The sequence below is a fragment of the Spea bombifrons genome, chromosome 1, assembly GCF_027358695.1.
Source record: "Spea bombifrons isolate aSpeBom1 chromosome 1, aSpeBom1.2.pri, whole genome shotgun sequence".
NCBI classification, from domain to species: Eukaryota; Metazoa; Chordata; class Amphibia; order Anura; family Pelobatidae; genus Spea; species Spea bombifrons.
The window spans coordinates 14746632-14765225 of NC_071087.1; the positions used below are offsets into that span (position 1 = coordinate 14746632).

Below are 18594 nucleotides of genomic sequence, written 5' to 3' on the forward strand. Positions count from 1 at the left end.
GAGTTGTAGTAACTGGAGTTTGGAGCTAACCAGCTCAGCATGGCAGTTGTATGTTATGAAGCTATGCATAATAAAGAAGCCTGTTTTACCCTTAACTAGATTGCATCAATCTATGCATAGGAGGTATCAAAACAGTACAGATATACAAAAAGTACAGTATCGAAAGAGAGACATATGGTAGATATTGTACATTCGCGGTGGATCAATATACACACTAATTTAACAGAACGTGGACAGAATATGTTATGGACAGCGATAGCCACATGGAGCAATAGCCACGCTATTACATCGAACTGTTACGATAATACGAGCGTCATCTTCTTGCCATTTTTTCTCCAACCACTATTAATATTCTTATATTTGTATACTGTATTGTTCCAAGAAAAGTCATTTTCTTGGAAGTGTGCTTCCATTTAGCCAAACGTGCCATCATTGCAGCATCATGGATTCCTCCCTCATCTGGGATCTCAATTCCATCTTGATTATATTTCCTGGACAAGATATTTAAACTATTCTTGGATGTTTACCATCCCAAATGAATTTTTGGGAATTCCATTCAGATTAAGTAGAAAGAGTAATTTTGGTAAAATATATTTACCGCCTTTGTGACTGTACTTTTTTATTTTTTTTATTTTGGTACCGTTTGTGACAATAGGGGTTTTAACATTTCAGCAGTGTTTAGCCGTAATTTTATTCTCTAATTTACCGTCTGCACATAAATTATATATTGGTTTTTTTTCTTCAAGACAAGGGCTTGTTTTAGCCACCATTATTTTGATCATTTCTAATCTAGTAGAAAAATAAAAGCTAATGAGAAAAACCTGCTAAATAGATTCTAATGTTTGTGCTGAGTTATGAAATGTTTTTTTTTTTGCAAGTTATAGGGCAATAAGTAAAAGTAGTATATTGCAATTTCAAAACCATTTTTATAATGCGCTCATGTCCTATTTGGGACATAATTGAAGCTGGCCAATTCAAGTAACCCTCATCATTTTTTAAAACTAGACACCCCATGGTATTTGGAATGGCAGTATTTTACCTATGCAGTTCTTACAAATAATGCAGCAAGCTACTATATCAAATCAATACAGTAGCTTAACCCCTTAAGGCCCAATGACGGCCCAGACACGTCAGACACAAACGGTCAGGTAATGACCAATGACGTGCCTGGCAAGTCATTTCATTAAAGAAGCTTAGAAAGAGATCTACGATCACTTTCTTTGCTTTAATGGTTTTGCTGTAATGCCTCGAAGTCGAGGCATTCTGCAACACCGAGATCGGCATCAGAGGCCATATCTAGACCCTCCCCGGGGCTACAACATCCGCCATTCACTGTATGGCACACACGTTTTTAAAGTTTAGAAGGCAATCAACGATTGCCGTAGACTGAGCGCAAATGGAGTGCTACAGATGGCACTAGTGCCCCAGTTGAAGCGGATGAAGGGCTTTTCAATTATGCTCATTAGCATTGTGAATTCCCGCAGGGTGTCCAATGCTGCTTTGGCAAAAAAGGATAAAATCCCATCCATGCCCAATGGTAGAGGATTATAAAATACCCCCCCTCTTGCTTTGTATCTGTGACTGGTTAGAAGTTGCATTGCATTCTCCCTTCATTTGAACGGAACCCTTCCAAGTAAAAGGAAGGTATATATATATATAATATGAGGCCAAACCAGGCTATGCCGTCATCTCCATTAAGTCTGAAACTGCATTCTGTTTATTTAAAATTATATTATATTCCATTTATATGAATCCACAATGTTGTTTGTAATCACAAATTGCCTGAGTTTAAGGCCAAGACCTCCAACCATTGAAAATTTCCTGCCTGAGGTTTTTTAAGGTGAATTCCTACTTGAGTGAGGCTATAATTACATCAGATGAGTTAAACCAGATTGTCAACTGGAAATACCAGCTTATGTGAAAAGCATATAGTTAGTCAGTGGCGTCGCTACAGGGGGGCAAGGGGGGGCAATTGCCCCCCCTAGGTTAATCCTTGCCCCCCCTGTTGCCCCCCTGCCGCCCCCCTGCCGAATTTGGAATAAAGTCGCAATGCGACTTTAAATCCCGTCTTTTTTTTATTATTATTTTTTTTTTTTATGTGGAGGAGAGAGAGGGTGTGGCCCGCGTAAGATCGGCAGCCAAGGCAACCGATCTTACTCGGGCCGCACCACGAGCCCTGCTACTTACCTATGGGAGGGTCTTCTGTGCTGCATACAGGAAGCGGAAGCTAGCAGAGAACGCAGAGGAAGGCCGCGCCCCCTGCCGAAGTCTTGCCGAAGTCATCGAGGAGCTGCAGTGCAGGTAAGGGGGTGGGGAGGGTGTTTGAATGAGTATATGAATGAATGAGTGTGTGTAAGTGCTGGAACCTAGGCATGATGGGACTGTGATTGCTGTTAGCAATCACACTCCTATCATGCCAAGTCAGCCAGTACATGCTGAAACCTGGCTAGCTGCCCCCATTGTGTATTGATGCTGCCAGCAGTATGGGGTCTGCACATCACAGCCACCCTGTACCAGCATGTACTGGCTGACTTTGCATGATAGGAGTGTGATTGCTAACAGCAATCACAGTCCCATCATGCCTAGGTTCCAGGATTTACTGGTTGGATGTGTAAGTGCTGGAACCTAGGCATGATGGGACTTTGATTGCTGTTAGCAATCACACTCCTATCATGCCAAGTCAGCCAGTACATGCTGAAAACTAGCTAGCTGCCCCCCCTTGTGTATTGATGCTGCCAGCAGTATGGGGTCTACACATCACTTACAGCCACCCTGTACCAGCATGTACTGGCTGACCTGGCATGATAGGAGTGTGATTGCTGTGTGGGCAGTGTGGACGCCAGGGCTGGCTTTGAGGTGTGGGTAATTCTGGGGGTTTTAAATATACCTTTTAATGCCGTGTTTTTATGTGAATTCCAATTGATTACCTGCAAAGCTGGGTTTTTGTGTTATTCTGTAGATCCATATCTATATATTTCCATACATTATTTATGTGTACCTGCAAATACAGTGTTTGTATGTCTTATTAATACCTGCAATGCTGTTTCCATGTATTTATTTGATCTATACCTGCAATGCTACGTTTCATATATTATTATTGTATACCTGCAAATACAGGATTTGTATGTCTGATTCTGTTTATTTGATATATACATTCAGTGCTGAGATCACAAGTGAATTTCAGTTGATCTATACATGCAAAGCTTGGTTTGTGTGTTAATGTGTTGATCTATACCTGCTATTGGCAACTGGGGCTAATATTAATATATATGGGCAGCAGGGGCATCAATACACAAGGGGCAAAAACACTAAGGGGGTATAAACAACAATGCAGTGTGAAAAATCCATCCTGATGTAGATGTCTGTGACGTAGATTGTGTCCTGCTGTTTGTGTGTTTTTGGTTATCGGTGTAGCAGAGCCTGTCCTCGGGTGTGTGTGTGTATAGGTGTTGGTGTGGCAGAGCCTGTCCTGGTGTGTGCGTTCAGTTGTCAGTGTGGCAGAGCCCGTCCTAGGGTGTGTGCTTGGGTGTCAGTGTGGCAGAGCCTGTCCTGATGTGTTTGGGTGTCAGTGTGGCAGAGCCTGTCCTGATGTGTTTGGGTGTCTGTGTGGCAGAGCCTGTCCTGGTGTGTGTCTGGGTGTCGGTGTGACAGAGCCTGTCCTGGTGTGTGTCTGGGTGTTGGTGTGACAGAGCCTGTGTTGGTGTGTGTGTGTTTGGTCATCTGTTCCTGGCACTTAACTTACAGTAGGAATTATTTAATTTATATTTATCCAGAGATAAAATGCCCTCCTGAAGTTGTAGTGACTTCAGGGGACAAAATGTTCAAGGCCCTGAAATAATTTAGTGGAAAAGTTATTTATTGTGTTATAATATTTATTTCAAGGATAAGTCGCACTCATTTGTGGCTTCAGGCTTCCCATGTTGAATGATCAAGTATTATTTTAGCCCAGTAACAAAAGTATAATTCCATAGCACATTACTTTTGGAAATTATGAATGCCCCCCCAGTTTGACTGTGGTATCTTGTCTGCCCCCCCCTATATATTGTTTCTAGAGTCGCCACTGTAGTTAGTTGTAAAATTATATCACGTTTTGTTTGAGGGATCTTTTTTCTATTTTCAGCTTTTGGAGATACTTTGGACCATGATTCTCATTAGTGTTTAAAATAAGCACTGTATGAATGGGGTATCAGGAATGGGGTATCTATTTGGTATCTAAAAAGTGTGGTGGGGGGCATGGACAGAAATTGTATATGGCCAAATACAGCATCTCCATCTGGTGATTAATGCTTAGTGATTCAAACTAAGCTTAGAATGCCAACTCCATACACTGTGCATAGTGGTATTCTGTAGTGTCGAAATAACAACTGTTACAAGCGACTAAGCGAGTGCTATAAAATTGTTCTTTTCCACATATGCTTAGACCATATGGACTTACACTTACACTTTTTTGGTAAGAGAGAAGGATGTTATCTGGCTATGTACTAATAAAAGTGAAATTTCCATCTTTAGGAATATATTGATCCATGTAAGAGGTCACCAATATGAACATGTCGAGTACAATGTGGTATTATAGCATCATATAAATATATTCGGGGCCAATACAAACCATTGTGTGGAAATCTGTTCATAAACAGGACTATGCATAGGACACGTGGTCATGCATTTAGACTGGAAGAAAGGAGATTTAGTCTAAGCCAGAGGAAAGGGTTTTTTACAGTAAGGACAATAAGGATGTGGAATTCTCTGCCTGCAGAGGTAGTTTTATCAGAGTCTGTACAGACGTTTAAACAGCAACTGGATGGATACTTGGAAGAACATAATATTCGGGGATATAATCTTTAATTATGGGGAAACGGCTTATTGATCCAAGGAGAAATCTGACTGCCATTTTGGGGTCAAAAAGGAATTTTTGCCTGGTTAGTGCAAAATTGGAAAGAGCCTTCTTTTGGATCAACAGCAACAAATTAACAGATATAGGAAAGGCTGAACTTGATGGGCGCATGTCTTTTTGCAGCCTATATAACTATGTAACTATGTATAATAAAGGTGAAAATAGCTGTTGAATCAAGGGTGCACTAGATTTAGCACTACATTATATAGTGTTACCTGCATGTGCTGAGTGCAATGTACATGTATTTAAAGCACATTTATTGGATATGTTAATAAAGAGGGATGGGAGTTTTAACTTATTATTCAGTATTTGTTACTTTTACTTTTCGCTTTGACATATAGGATAGAATAGGGAAAATAGACTACAACTAACTGAGTAAATACAAAGTTCCGCAGGTGAAGTGTTGGCTACTTCTAAGGTTGTCAACCAAATCCTACTATGACAAAGCTACCATCTAAATAATTAAACTCTGGAAATCTAAAAAGAACCCACGTAGAATCAAGTAATAATGTAGTTTATTTTAATGTATCATCTAATGTAGCAAAAGCATTTCCAGGAAGAATAATCACAACAGAGAAAGCGAATGAAACCCATCAAATACTAGTTACAGTATAATGTAAAAACGTGATTAGCTTCTCATGTCCCGCGGGCACTAAACAGGCAATGCAGATGAAAGTAAATTTTAAGTACTTTCATATGCTTTGTTCAAAGTTAAATAAATGTATTTACTATTAGAGAGCTGCAGCTTTCCACTCCCTCCATGGTCCGAGGATTCTTGCCACTATACATTGTTTATGACTATTCTCTTTTGGGCACAATAGTTTGAGAGCACTAGTTTATTATCTCCTGTTCATTAACAGACTCTGCGCGTTACTACAGCAAAAAAGAATTACAGCATTACAGGGCCCCAATCCCTAGTACTGAAAGGGTTAACCAGTGATTTCTTATAATCAGCTGTGATTTTAAATGCCTCTAGGTGAAATCATGTGCAGTAAATCACCTTGCCTATAACAAGAGAGCATATTCAAGCAGCCAATCGGTGGCAAAAATAGTCAGGCTGCCAAGGTAGAGGTCAGCTGTAGCACAGGGGCTGCAGCTTCTATGTCAGGTGCTTTCCCCACCTTTTTTGGAAGATTGTTTATTAAAATAATCATGGGGGAATTTAATATGCATTGTTCTTTAGTGGAACCATCAGGGTCAATAGACTGTCCATTTAAGTTTCCATCCCTTCTGGTGGAGGTTTATTCTAGCAGCATTTATATTGTTACGCCAGCCTTGTCACAGATGCTAGCTCTCTTAAAGTAATTCAGCTCTGCGTGAAAAAAACTTCAAGCTAAAACTAAGTTTAACAAATTAACGCTGCAACGTGATTAGGTTATTTAAGCTGTAAACTTCTTTAACCCCTTCATTAGTTAGCAATTACTCATCACACCTATGCAGTTATTTCTCCATTCTTTTATTATTTTGTTATTTCAAACCAAGCTCTCTCCCCCCCCATCCTCACCCACAGTAACTCTTCTCCTGCTCCTTCCTCAGCTCTCCCAGAACACACGTCTTCCTTCATATTGCAGATTTCTTTCCTCTCATCTATCAACCATCCCGGTAAATCTCAGGACTGTGTGACAGCGAGCCAGGCTTTATCTTTGACGGTCCATGTTTTGTATTTTGTATAAATGTGTGCGCTCACACATGCCTCCCAACATTTTAAATGGTAAAAGGACACGTTTGTTTCAGAAGGTGTGGTTAGAGGTGCAGCTCGGATCAGAGCTTTACAAAGACTTTTTATGTGAATTCATAATCAGAGCCCTGTTACTGACTTAGGTATTTAGAAAATAATGCATTTCTACTGGTTTTATACACAGCAATGTGACATTTGGGGCCGTTCTACACTGATACGCTCATCCCTAGCGAACATTTCTAAATCTCTGAGTTAAAATGAGAGACGTCGAGGAAGAAAAAAGGGATGTAGGGATTTAGGGCCCACAGAGGGACTGTCTAACCTAAACAGGGACACTAGGAATGTATGTCGTGTTTGAATTTAGGAAAAGTTTAGCTAAAGCCGTGTGTCTGCATGTTTAAAATCCTTTTGATTGTGTGATTCATTTTTGTTTGCACAAGCGTTTCTTGTAAGTGTGACAGCGGACAAACTTTATCCACCCACAGACAAAAATGTTTTATATTAGCAGCACATTCCTGGCATTGAAATAAGAGCAGATAAGCAGGGGATGTTTTCAGAACATATGATTTACACCCTTCCCTAAAGCCACTAACAAATTCCATAACGTAAAATATATATATATATATATATATATATATATATATATATATATTCCCTAAATGAAAATGCATATGCAGTGTGTGTTAATCATAGATCTTATGATCAAACCAAGAGCTTACAGTTGGTCACTGTCCAGTGGTCAGGAGTACTCCAGTACCTAAAATTACTATTTCTTTCATTGATTTGGAATCCGGTTTACTCGTAGTTAAGCTGTGATTATGCCTATCCACTACCCGTAGATAACACGCTGATGCCCAGTAGGAGCCATAAACAAATTGTTCCCATACCAAAAGTAATGTTACGCATTTGGCAATATATGCTACATGATCAAATTGGTTTTGTTTACTCTAGAAATAAGGCGAATAAGAATGATTTCAAAGTAAATATAACAGGCATAGGATTTCATGGCAGATAAGAACCTTTCAACTTGGTCTGCTGATTTTTTTTTTTTAACACAGAAAGTATAAGCAGGCAATGCTAGGTTATCTCTTGAAAATTGAAAGGATTTTGAAAGGAAATGATTTGATTTCACATTCAGGAGAGAAAAGTGGTTCTTTACAGTAGAAACATTAAAAATATAGAATTCCATTTTTACAAAGGAGTTTCTATTTAGTACAAAAAAGCATTGGTGACTTGTTAGAAAAGATAAAATATAAGGTACTATAAGAATATAAATGGAGCTTTAATGTAAGATATTTAGTAAAGAAGAGAAAATATAGGTTATGTTAAAAAAGAGATCTCCAAATTTAGGGAGCTCCCCCCCCAACAAAACCAAATAAATGAGAAACCTCTGATATTACACTAAATTGCGTCTGAACCAAATGGCCTGGAAACAAAATTCATTGTCAAAAAATTAATGAGCTAAAAAAGGAAAACAAAATTGAATCAATTTTACTTCCCGTGCACAAGTCTAATAATTCTAAGTACTAAGCAAGGCAGCCCCCTGCAAACCATCATCTGAAGAGAGGCCCTTCCAAGAAATAAAAAAACCTTCCTGAAATATCCTAAGCCCTCTGCAAACCATCATCTGAAACCATATATTCAACACCATTTGGACTCAGACTTGCAAGCAAGTTTATTAATTCATATTTTGTATTATGAACGTTTTCCCGCATATGTACCAAATATGTATTTTGGGGACATTTTTTTTTGGGCAAAATGATGTAAACGTTAGGAAACTACATTCTTTTGACTTCCTGTAACCTCCTACAGCCAAGATCTGGGCTACGCATAAGTCCTCCAGAACATGGTCAGGAGTAATTCTAGAGGTCCAGCTTTAAAGTTGCTGTTCAACATAGACAAAACGTTAATGGTACGGTCTACTGATTTTTTTCTTCCGAATGTTAAATCACTCCAAACTCTAAAGAAACCTTTTCAGTTTCTACAGCAGCAACCAAGCAGTGCCTCATTTTGTGCAGTAGTCCTGGAAAAAACGTAAAGTGTCCCTAAAGTCATCTACCTTTTAATGCTTATGATAGCTGAGTGGCCCCTTCATTTTTGTAGTGTGCCCCTTCTGTATGCATTTACCCCTTTTCTGAGCCATTTGCTGTGCAGGAGGTGTGTCCAGACAATAATAAAATGCTGGACCAAGCAGGAGAAGTCTACTTTTTTTTTTGCAGGTTTAAATTAATGCATAATAAAGCACTTAAAAGGTTCCACCTGGGACCTTGTAGTGTCTTTAACCCTTTGATGACCAATGACGTGCCTGGCAGGTTAGAAGAGAGGGTAGAAGGTAAGGAGAGGAAATGCAGATTAAAGTGTTGTCTGTGTATAGTTTGTTTTGGAAGCCAGAGGAAGATAACAGTTGTCCAAAAGAAGAGCAGAGGTAAAATATCTGAGGAACACTGACAGTAGGAGAGAAGAACAAGTTCTGGGGAAGGAGACTAAAAGATAAGACCAGAGAGGTATGATCTGAGCCAGGAAGCATCAATTTCACAGATGCCATGAGCTTGAAGCGTTTGTAGAAGGAGTGGGTATTAGGGGATAGGTGGCAAAGGGTAAGGGTTTAATTGCTGTTTACCCTCCTGACATTTGAAGAAACGTTATCTAGCTGGCTGTTTTTTTTTTCTTTCCTAAACACACTATTCCAAGTTTATCAAAAGGCAGGGATAATGGACATTTTTCAGCTGCCAGATCTTAACAATATTTTAAACTGGGATGCATTGCCCGTGTGCTCTCATCTTGTGCTTAGAATACAGTCTTGATGCTGGTAGTATTTGCCCCACAACAAGAGGCTGCCAACCTGATTCAGCTTAACAGGACTATGTCAACTTAATTAAAATGTCAAAAAAACATGCGGCATAAGCGGAAGTGGCCTAACGCCAGAGGGCCCTGTGTGTAAATATCGGAAGTCTCATTCTAATCTGACCCAATGGCCCCAAACACATGTATATGTCCTACAAGACATGCTAATCTTTAATGAACTCATTAAGTGATTGTCCTGTTGAATTAAGTAAATAGATACGTATGAAAGATAAGGGTGGCATAAAAACAAATTATATATATACATATATACAGGTAAAATAACTTACCTATTCTCTCCTCTAATTAGCAGGGTAATTTTACATATCACATAATGTATGTATTTTGAATTATTAGAGGCTATAAAGTTCTCCCTATACCCAAGAAGCATAAAAAAACAATCACTGAACTCGCTTATCCTACTGTAAGACTCTAAAACAGTAAACCGTAACACCCCACCAATTAACTTACCAGATGGTGGACACTAAGGTCTTCTCTGCTTGTGCTCGTGTGCCCTGCAAAATGCTAGTGAGAATGTTGTGTTTCCTAAAATACCAAAAAATATATATATTAATCATTAAACACAAACTTGAACAGCATTTGCTGCTTTATTGGCTGTTACGTAATGATATCAGCTTTTATAGAAATAAATCATTAACAGTATACAATTTACTTTTATAAGTAAAGCAACCAGAATATCAGTGACAATTGCCTTAGCTCTAATCACATAATGAGGCAATCTACTCAATGAAAGTTCAGAGTTTGATATTATAAGTCACTGATATCTAAACAACAAGTAATCCTGAATTAATTCTGCGCAACCTGCAGCGTGGCTCAGAGTAGTTAGGTTAACCCTAGTTGAATAAGCAAATCTTTTCCTTAATGGCCCCAGTATAGAGTACTATATAGATTATTGATAAGTGAGCATTGCATAACCTCCAACATTTCAGGCGTCCACATTATCACACCTTTGCTGGGTGTGTGGCTGGAGGCAGGGAGGGGCAGGATCAGAGGTCACTAAGCTTCGGAGTGTCGCAAAGTGTCCATGTGGGAGCTGCAATGGAGCCGTTGATTTTACTCCCTGGGTCCTTAGGGGGAGGTCAGAGGTGTAACAGACTGTCATTTATGTTATAATTTGTTGTATGCATGTTCTGAGTTTTTTCAAGTTTTAATTGTGGATAGGGTTTACACTGTCCATGTTGCAGTGGGAAGGTGTTTGGGGTAGGACTGAAGGAAATGGTCTTGGATATGCTGGTCATAACAGTAATACAAGGGAGCCAACATATTAACAAGAGTTATCAGAGTCCATCCTCATATACAAGGTTGTTTAGCAACCCCCCTGAAAAAGGCATAAGGTCTGTATATTTTTCACTTTGTATTAGTAATATGCTTACTTAGGGTTAGTGGTGCCTGTGGCACCTTCGGTGCCCCCCCCCCCGCATGATTAAAACCCATGTACATAGTAACACACAAACTCACTCTAATGTCCAATCAGTATAAGACCGTAAAGTTTATATATATATATATATATATATATATATATATATATATATATATATATATATATATATATATATATATATATATATAATATACATATTCTAAACTCCCTTCCTCTACCCCTTTCAAAAAGCTACCTACCTTAATACCTGATAATCAGCTGAACAAATCAATAGTGCTGTAGCTCTCTAGTACTACACATGGGAACTCTATTTAAGGATTCTTTTAGACTTTTATAACTAATGCAGCATTCCAACCATCCTGGGACTATTGAATGTTCAAGTCTTTCCCAAAATTAATTCTTCAACCGTGTAAAAGTTTCAATCATGTTTTTGGGGGAATGTATTTTTCATTTTAAAAATGTAAAGCTAAAATATTTCTCAGAAACACATGTTTTTTTTCACATGTTCCAAACTTTATTTACCTTGGCTGCGCTTCCTTTTGCATTTATTACTTCCAAAAGTCCACGGTGAAAGTAAATTAACTCTTGTGATAAGAACACAGCTTAAAGTAAACCATTTTGGGTACATTTGTTACATGCCAGTTTTAAACAGTTTAGTGAATGTTTTTTTTCCCCGTTAAAGGGGGGGGGACAAGCTTTGATTATACATTTAGTTTGGCATTTTATTCCTATTTCCTTGCTGATATAGAAGGAATTTAACTTCTGAGTTGAAATAGATATTTCATATATATATATATATATATATATATATATATATATATATATATATATATATAGAGAGAGAGAGAGAGAGATAGATAGATAGATAGATAGATAGATAATATAGATATATATATAGATATACGTATGTTTTGCTTTTTGGCAATCACAGCACTAGTCTTAAAAAAAAAAAAATAAATTGTATATGTGTATATGTTCTACAGTCAAGTGGATGACACAAAATACCCAGTAGTTTATCCTGGCCAAGGTCGACAAGGGCACCAAGCCCAGGGAGACGAAATGAGCCAAGTGATTCTTATCTGCCTCAAATTCTATGTTTCTATATTGCTATCGCAATATCCATCTATCTATCTTTAGACCCGGTTACTACATCACATTTTCACTGGACTAATATCCATTCCATGGGTTTGGCTCAACTGACAACTAACTGGACCAGTATTCTGTGTTTACGCTTTTCTGTATTTAACCTATTTTAAGGCCCATTGCTAATATAACGTATTCCTAATAGACTTAATCTAAAAATAATGCAATAAAAAGATCAGTATCAAGTCCTGACATCTTGGTTCAAGGAGAAGGCTGTTAATTAGATGTGTATTCTTGAAAGAGCATTGCATGTTTGATTTTAAATATCTCCTTCCTGCATCTTTTTATGTTTATAGATCAAACATTTGTGAAATCACCATAAAATTAAAAGGCTTTTTTAATGTCCATAACCAACTAAAACCCTCCATAAGTCTCCCTTGCTGACATGCCTCCCATCGGGGGAGGGCTGGCACCTTCTTGCCTGCGCAATGTTAATAGATGTAATTTCTCTGTAATAAGGACACAAAGGCATCCTGGATTATAATGCCCACAATGTCAATGGAAATAAATATACAATAAAATTGTTGCAGTAACAAACTTACAAATATAACCATATTAGCGTAACACAAGTTGCTGAATTTATTCCCTAAAAAGTATGATAAGCATAATATTGATCTTGCTGGGTGACTACCGCTGTAAGCTCCTCTGCACCGTAGGCACGATACTACCCTTCGTGGTCCTAATCCATGGAGAGTCCTGCACTTAGCTACTTTGCTAGTGCCACACAAGTTAACTGAAATGTCTATCACCAAGTCCAATTTAACGATTGCCCACTGATCATATGAGTGCCCCCTGATCATATGACTGCCCCAATAGCAGTAGTTCACACCATGCCCAGCTTAAAGTTAACAATCAGATAAACTAATAAACATGATATTCGAATACACACTAGGGTGCTGCCATGACTATAGGTAAAAACCAAATGAAGGTTTTATACAACAGAAATAAGACAGTTCTGGTCAGAACACTAATAATCAGTGTCACGGAAGCCTCCATGCCATGGGCTCATGGAGAGGCCTGATGGCCAGCGTCCTCCCTACAGACTAAGGGTCCTGGCCTTTGAATGGGTTCTGTTTTTGGGGAGTTGGGCACAGGGGGGTCATTGGGACTACTTCTTACACCTGGAACAGCGTGCCACGTTTCCCCAAGTACCAGAGACTCTACTGTGGATCTCGGACACAGATTTTGGGCACCTGCATTTTGGGAGGGGGTTTATGTGTGGTGTTATTCTCCATCAGGTGGGGACTTACAGGACAAAGACCTCCATGGCTAGTATTTGCACTCAGATCAGATATCCAGTAGGTTTCAATCAGTAGTAAGGGAATGATTTGTGTTTACCATCCTCCCCACAGACTACAATAGCGACCCCCTACTGGGCTGAGTGCAAATACTGAGCCGTGTACAAGGAGGCCTGATGGAGAACTATGTGTTGTGTTCTGTGTCTATTGCATGTGAATTACCCCCTTGTACTGTTTAAATACTAGACCTGTGCATTAGTATTCGGGTGAACAAGTTGCGCCGTCAGGAGTTAAAGGGCCATGCGAGTGAGTCTATTGGTCGCCAGAGGAGGCCCCTGCAGGTGACCTGTAGAGTCGTGTGCATGGCCCTTTAACTCCTGATGGGGAACCTGGCCTACGGATGCGGAAATCCGTCAGGAGTTAAAGGGTCATAAGAACGACTCTAAAAAAAAAGCCAGAGGATTATGCAAATTATTAAAGGAACTACATTACTGAGCGATCTAGCACTAGAAGTGTTAAGAACAATATTAAGAAAAATACTATCAGTATCACAGAACGTGGCAAGCAGTGAACACCCTCTGTTGGAACAGAATTGCAGTAAGAACATTCTAAAATACTTTGGTACCTGCAGACAGTCAATTTGGAATCTTCTCCCATCTGTCAGTATTTTCATCTTCAAATCCTCCAGTATTCTCACCTTTTCCAGGCAGACTGCCAGCTATGGTGGGCTGTGCCCATTATAACTATATAAAGACTCTTGGAGACCACAGCAGCCGCCTCCTCGCCCACCTGTTCCATGCAATACACACACCTCTCCCTTCCCAGCGTGTCCTTTTATTTACTAAAAAATGAAGTCTTTGCAGAGTTGCCATCCTTGAAACTTTCTACTGAGAATTTTAACAAAACAACGGTCTAATGTTTAAAGTCTTATTTAAAATCATGTTGGATATCCGTATTACAACTGCCTTAGGACAAATACATTCATTTGAACAATTAAGTATTCTTGAACATGCCAACTAGGCCTAGGGTGGCAGGTCCAGAAGGTGCTAGTCCCTACAGCTATGAAACCGGGGGCAGATCACCTGCTTTGTCGATCTGTATCCAGCTACACAATGAGATGATTACAAAGGAGATCTTTGATCTCCCCAACCAGTCCCTTTACACCATGGATGCTGTGCTGACTCAGCACAACATCGATAGACTGCATTAAAAAGGTACTGCTTGCCTTTTCATTCATTGAGCTGCTCTGTTTCAGGTCTAGGGGAGCACCTAAGGTAAATACACGACTGAATTTAAGCTTATGGTTAATGCATTAATCAATGCTACATTGAGCAAGGGCCAAGTCATACACATTTTCTCAGTGACTCGAGAACGTAAGGCCTTCAGCTGCTAAGGTCGTCAATATAAGGTTCTCGTTAATGAGCGCAGATAGTCAGTTTTCCTGACTGACCCACCTATATTATGATAAAATCACACATATAATTATTAAATTTCCCCTTTTTCAAAACATTTAGGGGGGGGTATTATACACAAGCACATGACCCCAACATAATCTTGTCCTGAAAATGTAGTAGTTTTATATATAATAATAAACGTGCAAATTATACATTCACAGTAAAGGCTAAAACTGGTTATTTGAGATAGAATCCTGGACGTTTTGAGATATATCAGGAATCTCTTAGGAAACTATGATACAATTCTCTCTGAAACAATATATGCCCCCCATATAAAAATGATGGACAGCACTAATTTAGTTTCACTCATCAGTAATAATAAAAAAAGAACATAGGTTGTCCATTATTAGATCTTCCTGTATTATTAATATAGCTAACCCAACAATATTACACACAACTGAGGTCTAAAACTGTATTATTTTTTACTAGTAGTTATTATGCTGTGTGTACCTTTTAACCCCAACTTTATACAAAAATAAAAATACTTTTAATCATGAAGTGTCACATGGGGCATGGAAGCAGCAAAACTCTCCAACATAGTTGGACATTTGTACCAACTCACATCTATGGACCCTATAACCATTATGCATATACAAAATAAGAGATTTTCTCGTTTACCTGATAAAAAAATGTATTTACTTACTACGGAAATTGTTCCTTTCGCCAGCAGTAAAGCCATGAGAGTAGATTGTCCTGTCTCCTCCTCAATAAATATAGAACATTCAGAGTAATTTACATCACATGGTGGTCAGTAATAGAATTTTATGTCTAAATATAATTTGTCGTAATTGGCAGCATGATCACTTGTCTCTACATATTGGAGTATGAATTGTTACAATGCTAATTCAGATAATGTAGCGCGCAGCTCATAATCACGGCAGAATTCTTTACTAGAAGCACTTCCTCTTAATTATGGGAGATATAAATGACATTATTTTTACAGGAACCATGAATGACTTCTGTTTTTAGTGTAAACTTTGCTTTATTCTCATTTGCCCTCACATCTCTCGACCATCCTGGCTACTGCCCTCACGTGTCACTTCTGCCCATATTGGCACGTATATATTGCATATGTTGCAGACTAGCCTATGTAATGGGTTGCCATGTAATATGCGGGATGTATAAACTCACAAAAGGGAGTTAATTAGTTGGTTATACTTCGGGGCAGAACTTACTTGTTGGCCAGCATCATCTTGAATGTATGTGTGTCCTGGGAAAAATGGTTGATTTGGTCATACAAGCCAACATGCAATCATTTCACTCCTGGCCTACCCAGATCTCTCCATATCTGTGCCATTATGAACTAATTTCAGTATTACATCTTATTAACAATCTTTTTTCCTATCCTTTATCATTTATTATTGTCGGTCAGAGGTCAGATAGTTGGTATGGTAAGGTCAGCTATTTGGAATGTCCATGAGCTGGCTTTTAGGAGAACCTTACAAAGAGCATAATTCTACAAAACACGTATTCTACAAAATTACAACAAAGACCCCCCCCAAAAAAAAACAAAACATGAAAACCTTATTGCTTCATATTAATCCTCTAGCTGTCCTACTTCATTATCCCATCCTTTATTTCTTTGAGAACCAGCCTATGCAAAATATGCTAGAAAAGATCGGCCCTGGAAAAAAAAGAAGCTTACAGTCTCAAATCGCTTGGTTTGAAAGGCGTGTGGATCTGGCACGAATCCTGTGCATCTGCAAAAACTACGCACTGACCAAAGTGCATTTTATTAACTGCCACAAACATCTGAACGTGTGAATAATGGCTGCTAAATGAATCTACCCAATACTGCAATGTATTTAACATGTGAGGACCACACAGGCATGCAACACATGTGCTTTCCATAGTCAGGAAAGTGGAGAGATGCAGGGATCTGGTGCTTGTCACCAACTTTGTATATTTTGATTATTTCCATAATGAATTTCACAGGGGGGGTGTAAAGCACCACCTCCATTTGCAAATTTGTCCAGTTGGAGAATTTTCCAGTAATAACTACGCTCTGAACTCTATTTTTAAGCCAGTTTCCAACTCTGCTGCAAAAATGTCACTTTATCCAATCTCTTTTAATGTGTACAGTAACATTTTATAAGCCATTGTATCAAATGCTTTACCCAAATCCAAATAAGTTACATCTACTGACCATGGTGTGTACCGGTATTTTTTTGTTTACTTCTTTAGAAAATCCAATTAAGTTAGTCTGACACAATCTGTCCTTCATAAAAACTATTACTAATTTTGTCATTGGACAGAATCCATTCCAGAATATACCTTTAGTAGGTTCAAACTACAGATGACATCATTTTATAATTTGAGTTTTATTACATTGATATCTATTTTGGCATCTTATAGTTGGTTTCAACCCAAACTACTTTGTATTCCAATCTTCATGAAGCTCTGTGGCATATGTAGTACATCACATCCTTATAAGTTGGTGCCAATATTCATTGCAGGTCGACCTTTTCTCTTTTTTTATGGATAAAAAGAAAAAGAAACAGAGAAAGAAATGTAAAATAATGCAGTAGATAATACCATGCCTCCCCCTGCTGGTCATGGCCATGCATTACATCACACATCTTTTTCCATTGGCACTGTCTTACAGTTATTTTGTTCCATTCCATGGAAAGTATTTTATTAGTTCTTATTATTTCTAAATACTTGTATTCTGTATGTGTACGTTTTCCCTGTTATTACAGTCTGCCTCAAGAAAAAAATCAATGAATACAACATTAACACAGACGCCAGAAGCCCTTTATTTTCTGAAAATTTCACAATCAACTGGCAAATTTGAATGGCTTCGCTTAGCCAAGTGGAAAGGCTACTGTGTATTACTCACACCTGCTTTACACTCTTGATCTGAAGATGGGCCTTTCCATAGGCCATACTGTTTTGAAATATTTCAGGTTGCTGTTCCACCTACATTGCAATAAACACAATTGTAAGTTAAATGTAACATTAGAAATGTTATTCCAAGTGCTTGTGAATTCCAGAAATTATTTATTTATCCAGTGTTGCCTTATTCATTCATTTTTAACATTTTAACACTTACTTGTCATGTGTTACGAATGCAGACATTAATATGTTTCATTATGAAAACATATAAGGAATCATTGATTTATGTTGTTTTTATGTGATTTAACCTCCAGAGGAAGGACTAAAATGAGGGATCTGTTTCTGTGCTTAACATAAAATTCATATTTTATGTAACGTGAACAGCAACTTTAGTACACATAGTTGTAATATAAGGAAATACCGTGCATTGCTTTAAACACGGCTTGACTAAAGAAGTCTTGCTTATAAAGCTTTTGTTTGCAGGTGAATTGAACATTTCAGCACCATGATACACCTACACGTGAAGACCTCAGCGAGTTACTCCTACAAAAAGACAAAACTGGTCATGTATAATCCATAACTAGATAAATGAGATGACCTTCAAGAAATCTCTTAAAGTGAACTTGGTATTCTACGATTCCAAAATCAGCCTGTAGGCCACTTGTAGAGTTGCAGACCAAACTGGTTTCCAGAGCTTGCATTCAATATTCTGATGTAAAGCAATCAATCGCTGTGTTTAAACAGACACCAGAACCAGCCTTAGGTGGGTTCATAGTTTGATGCCATAAAATCACTGTGACACCAAGGTGAGTTTAAATAGTGACACAAACATTTAAAGAAAGACAAAGACAACTACCTACCTACAACATTAGAGATTGGAAAACCAAGAGGGTCAAAATTCATTGCTGCATGCCGGACAAAACAAAGACTTATATCTGTCAACTTGGTATATGACCATTTCAGGTTCAATGGGACCTTTGAAAACCTGGGTTAGTGTACAGTAGGGCGTAGAAAGGGTTACCAATTCTTTCGTTTAAGATGCTTTAAGACAAAGTGATCCATTCGCTCTATGAAGGGGTGTGACTTTATTATACATTATGAAGGTCCAACCC

General features: G+C 38.4%; 1 protein-coding gene across 2 annotated transcripts in view; it reads right to left on the reverse strand.

Annotated features, from left to right (window-relative positions):
* The window catches only part of SLC2A9 (solute carrier family 2 member 9), a 64421-nt gene extending 54477 nt beyond the window's left edge, over positions 1-9944 (reverse strand). The window contains exon 1 of one of the 2 annotated variants that reach the window (XM_053458276.1): positions 9882-9944. Coding sequence is in view for 1 of the 2 variants with exons in the window: in XM_053458275.1 (XP_053314250.1) it covers positions 6396-6455 (60 nt within the window). In the remaining variant the exon portion in view is untranslated. Of the gene's footprint in view, positions 1-6395; positions 6629-9881 lie in introns of those variants that run through there. The other variant, XM_053458275.1, reaches the window with a different exon arrangement.
* Positions 9945-18594: the final 8650 nt, after the last annotated feature.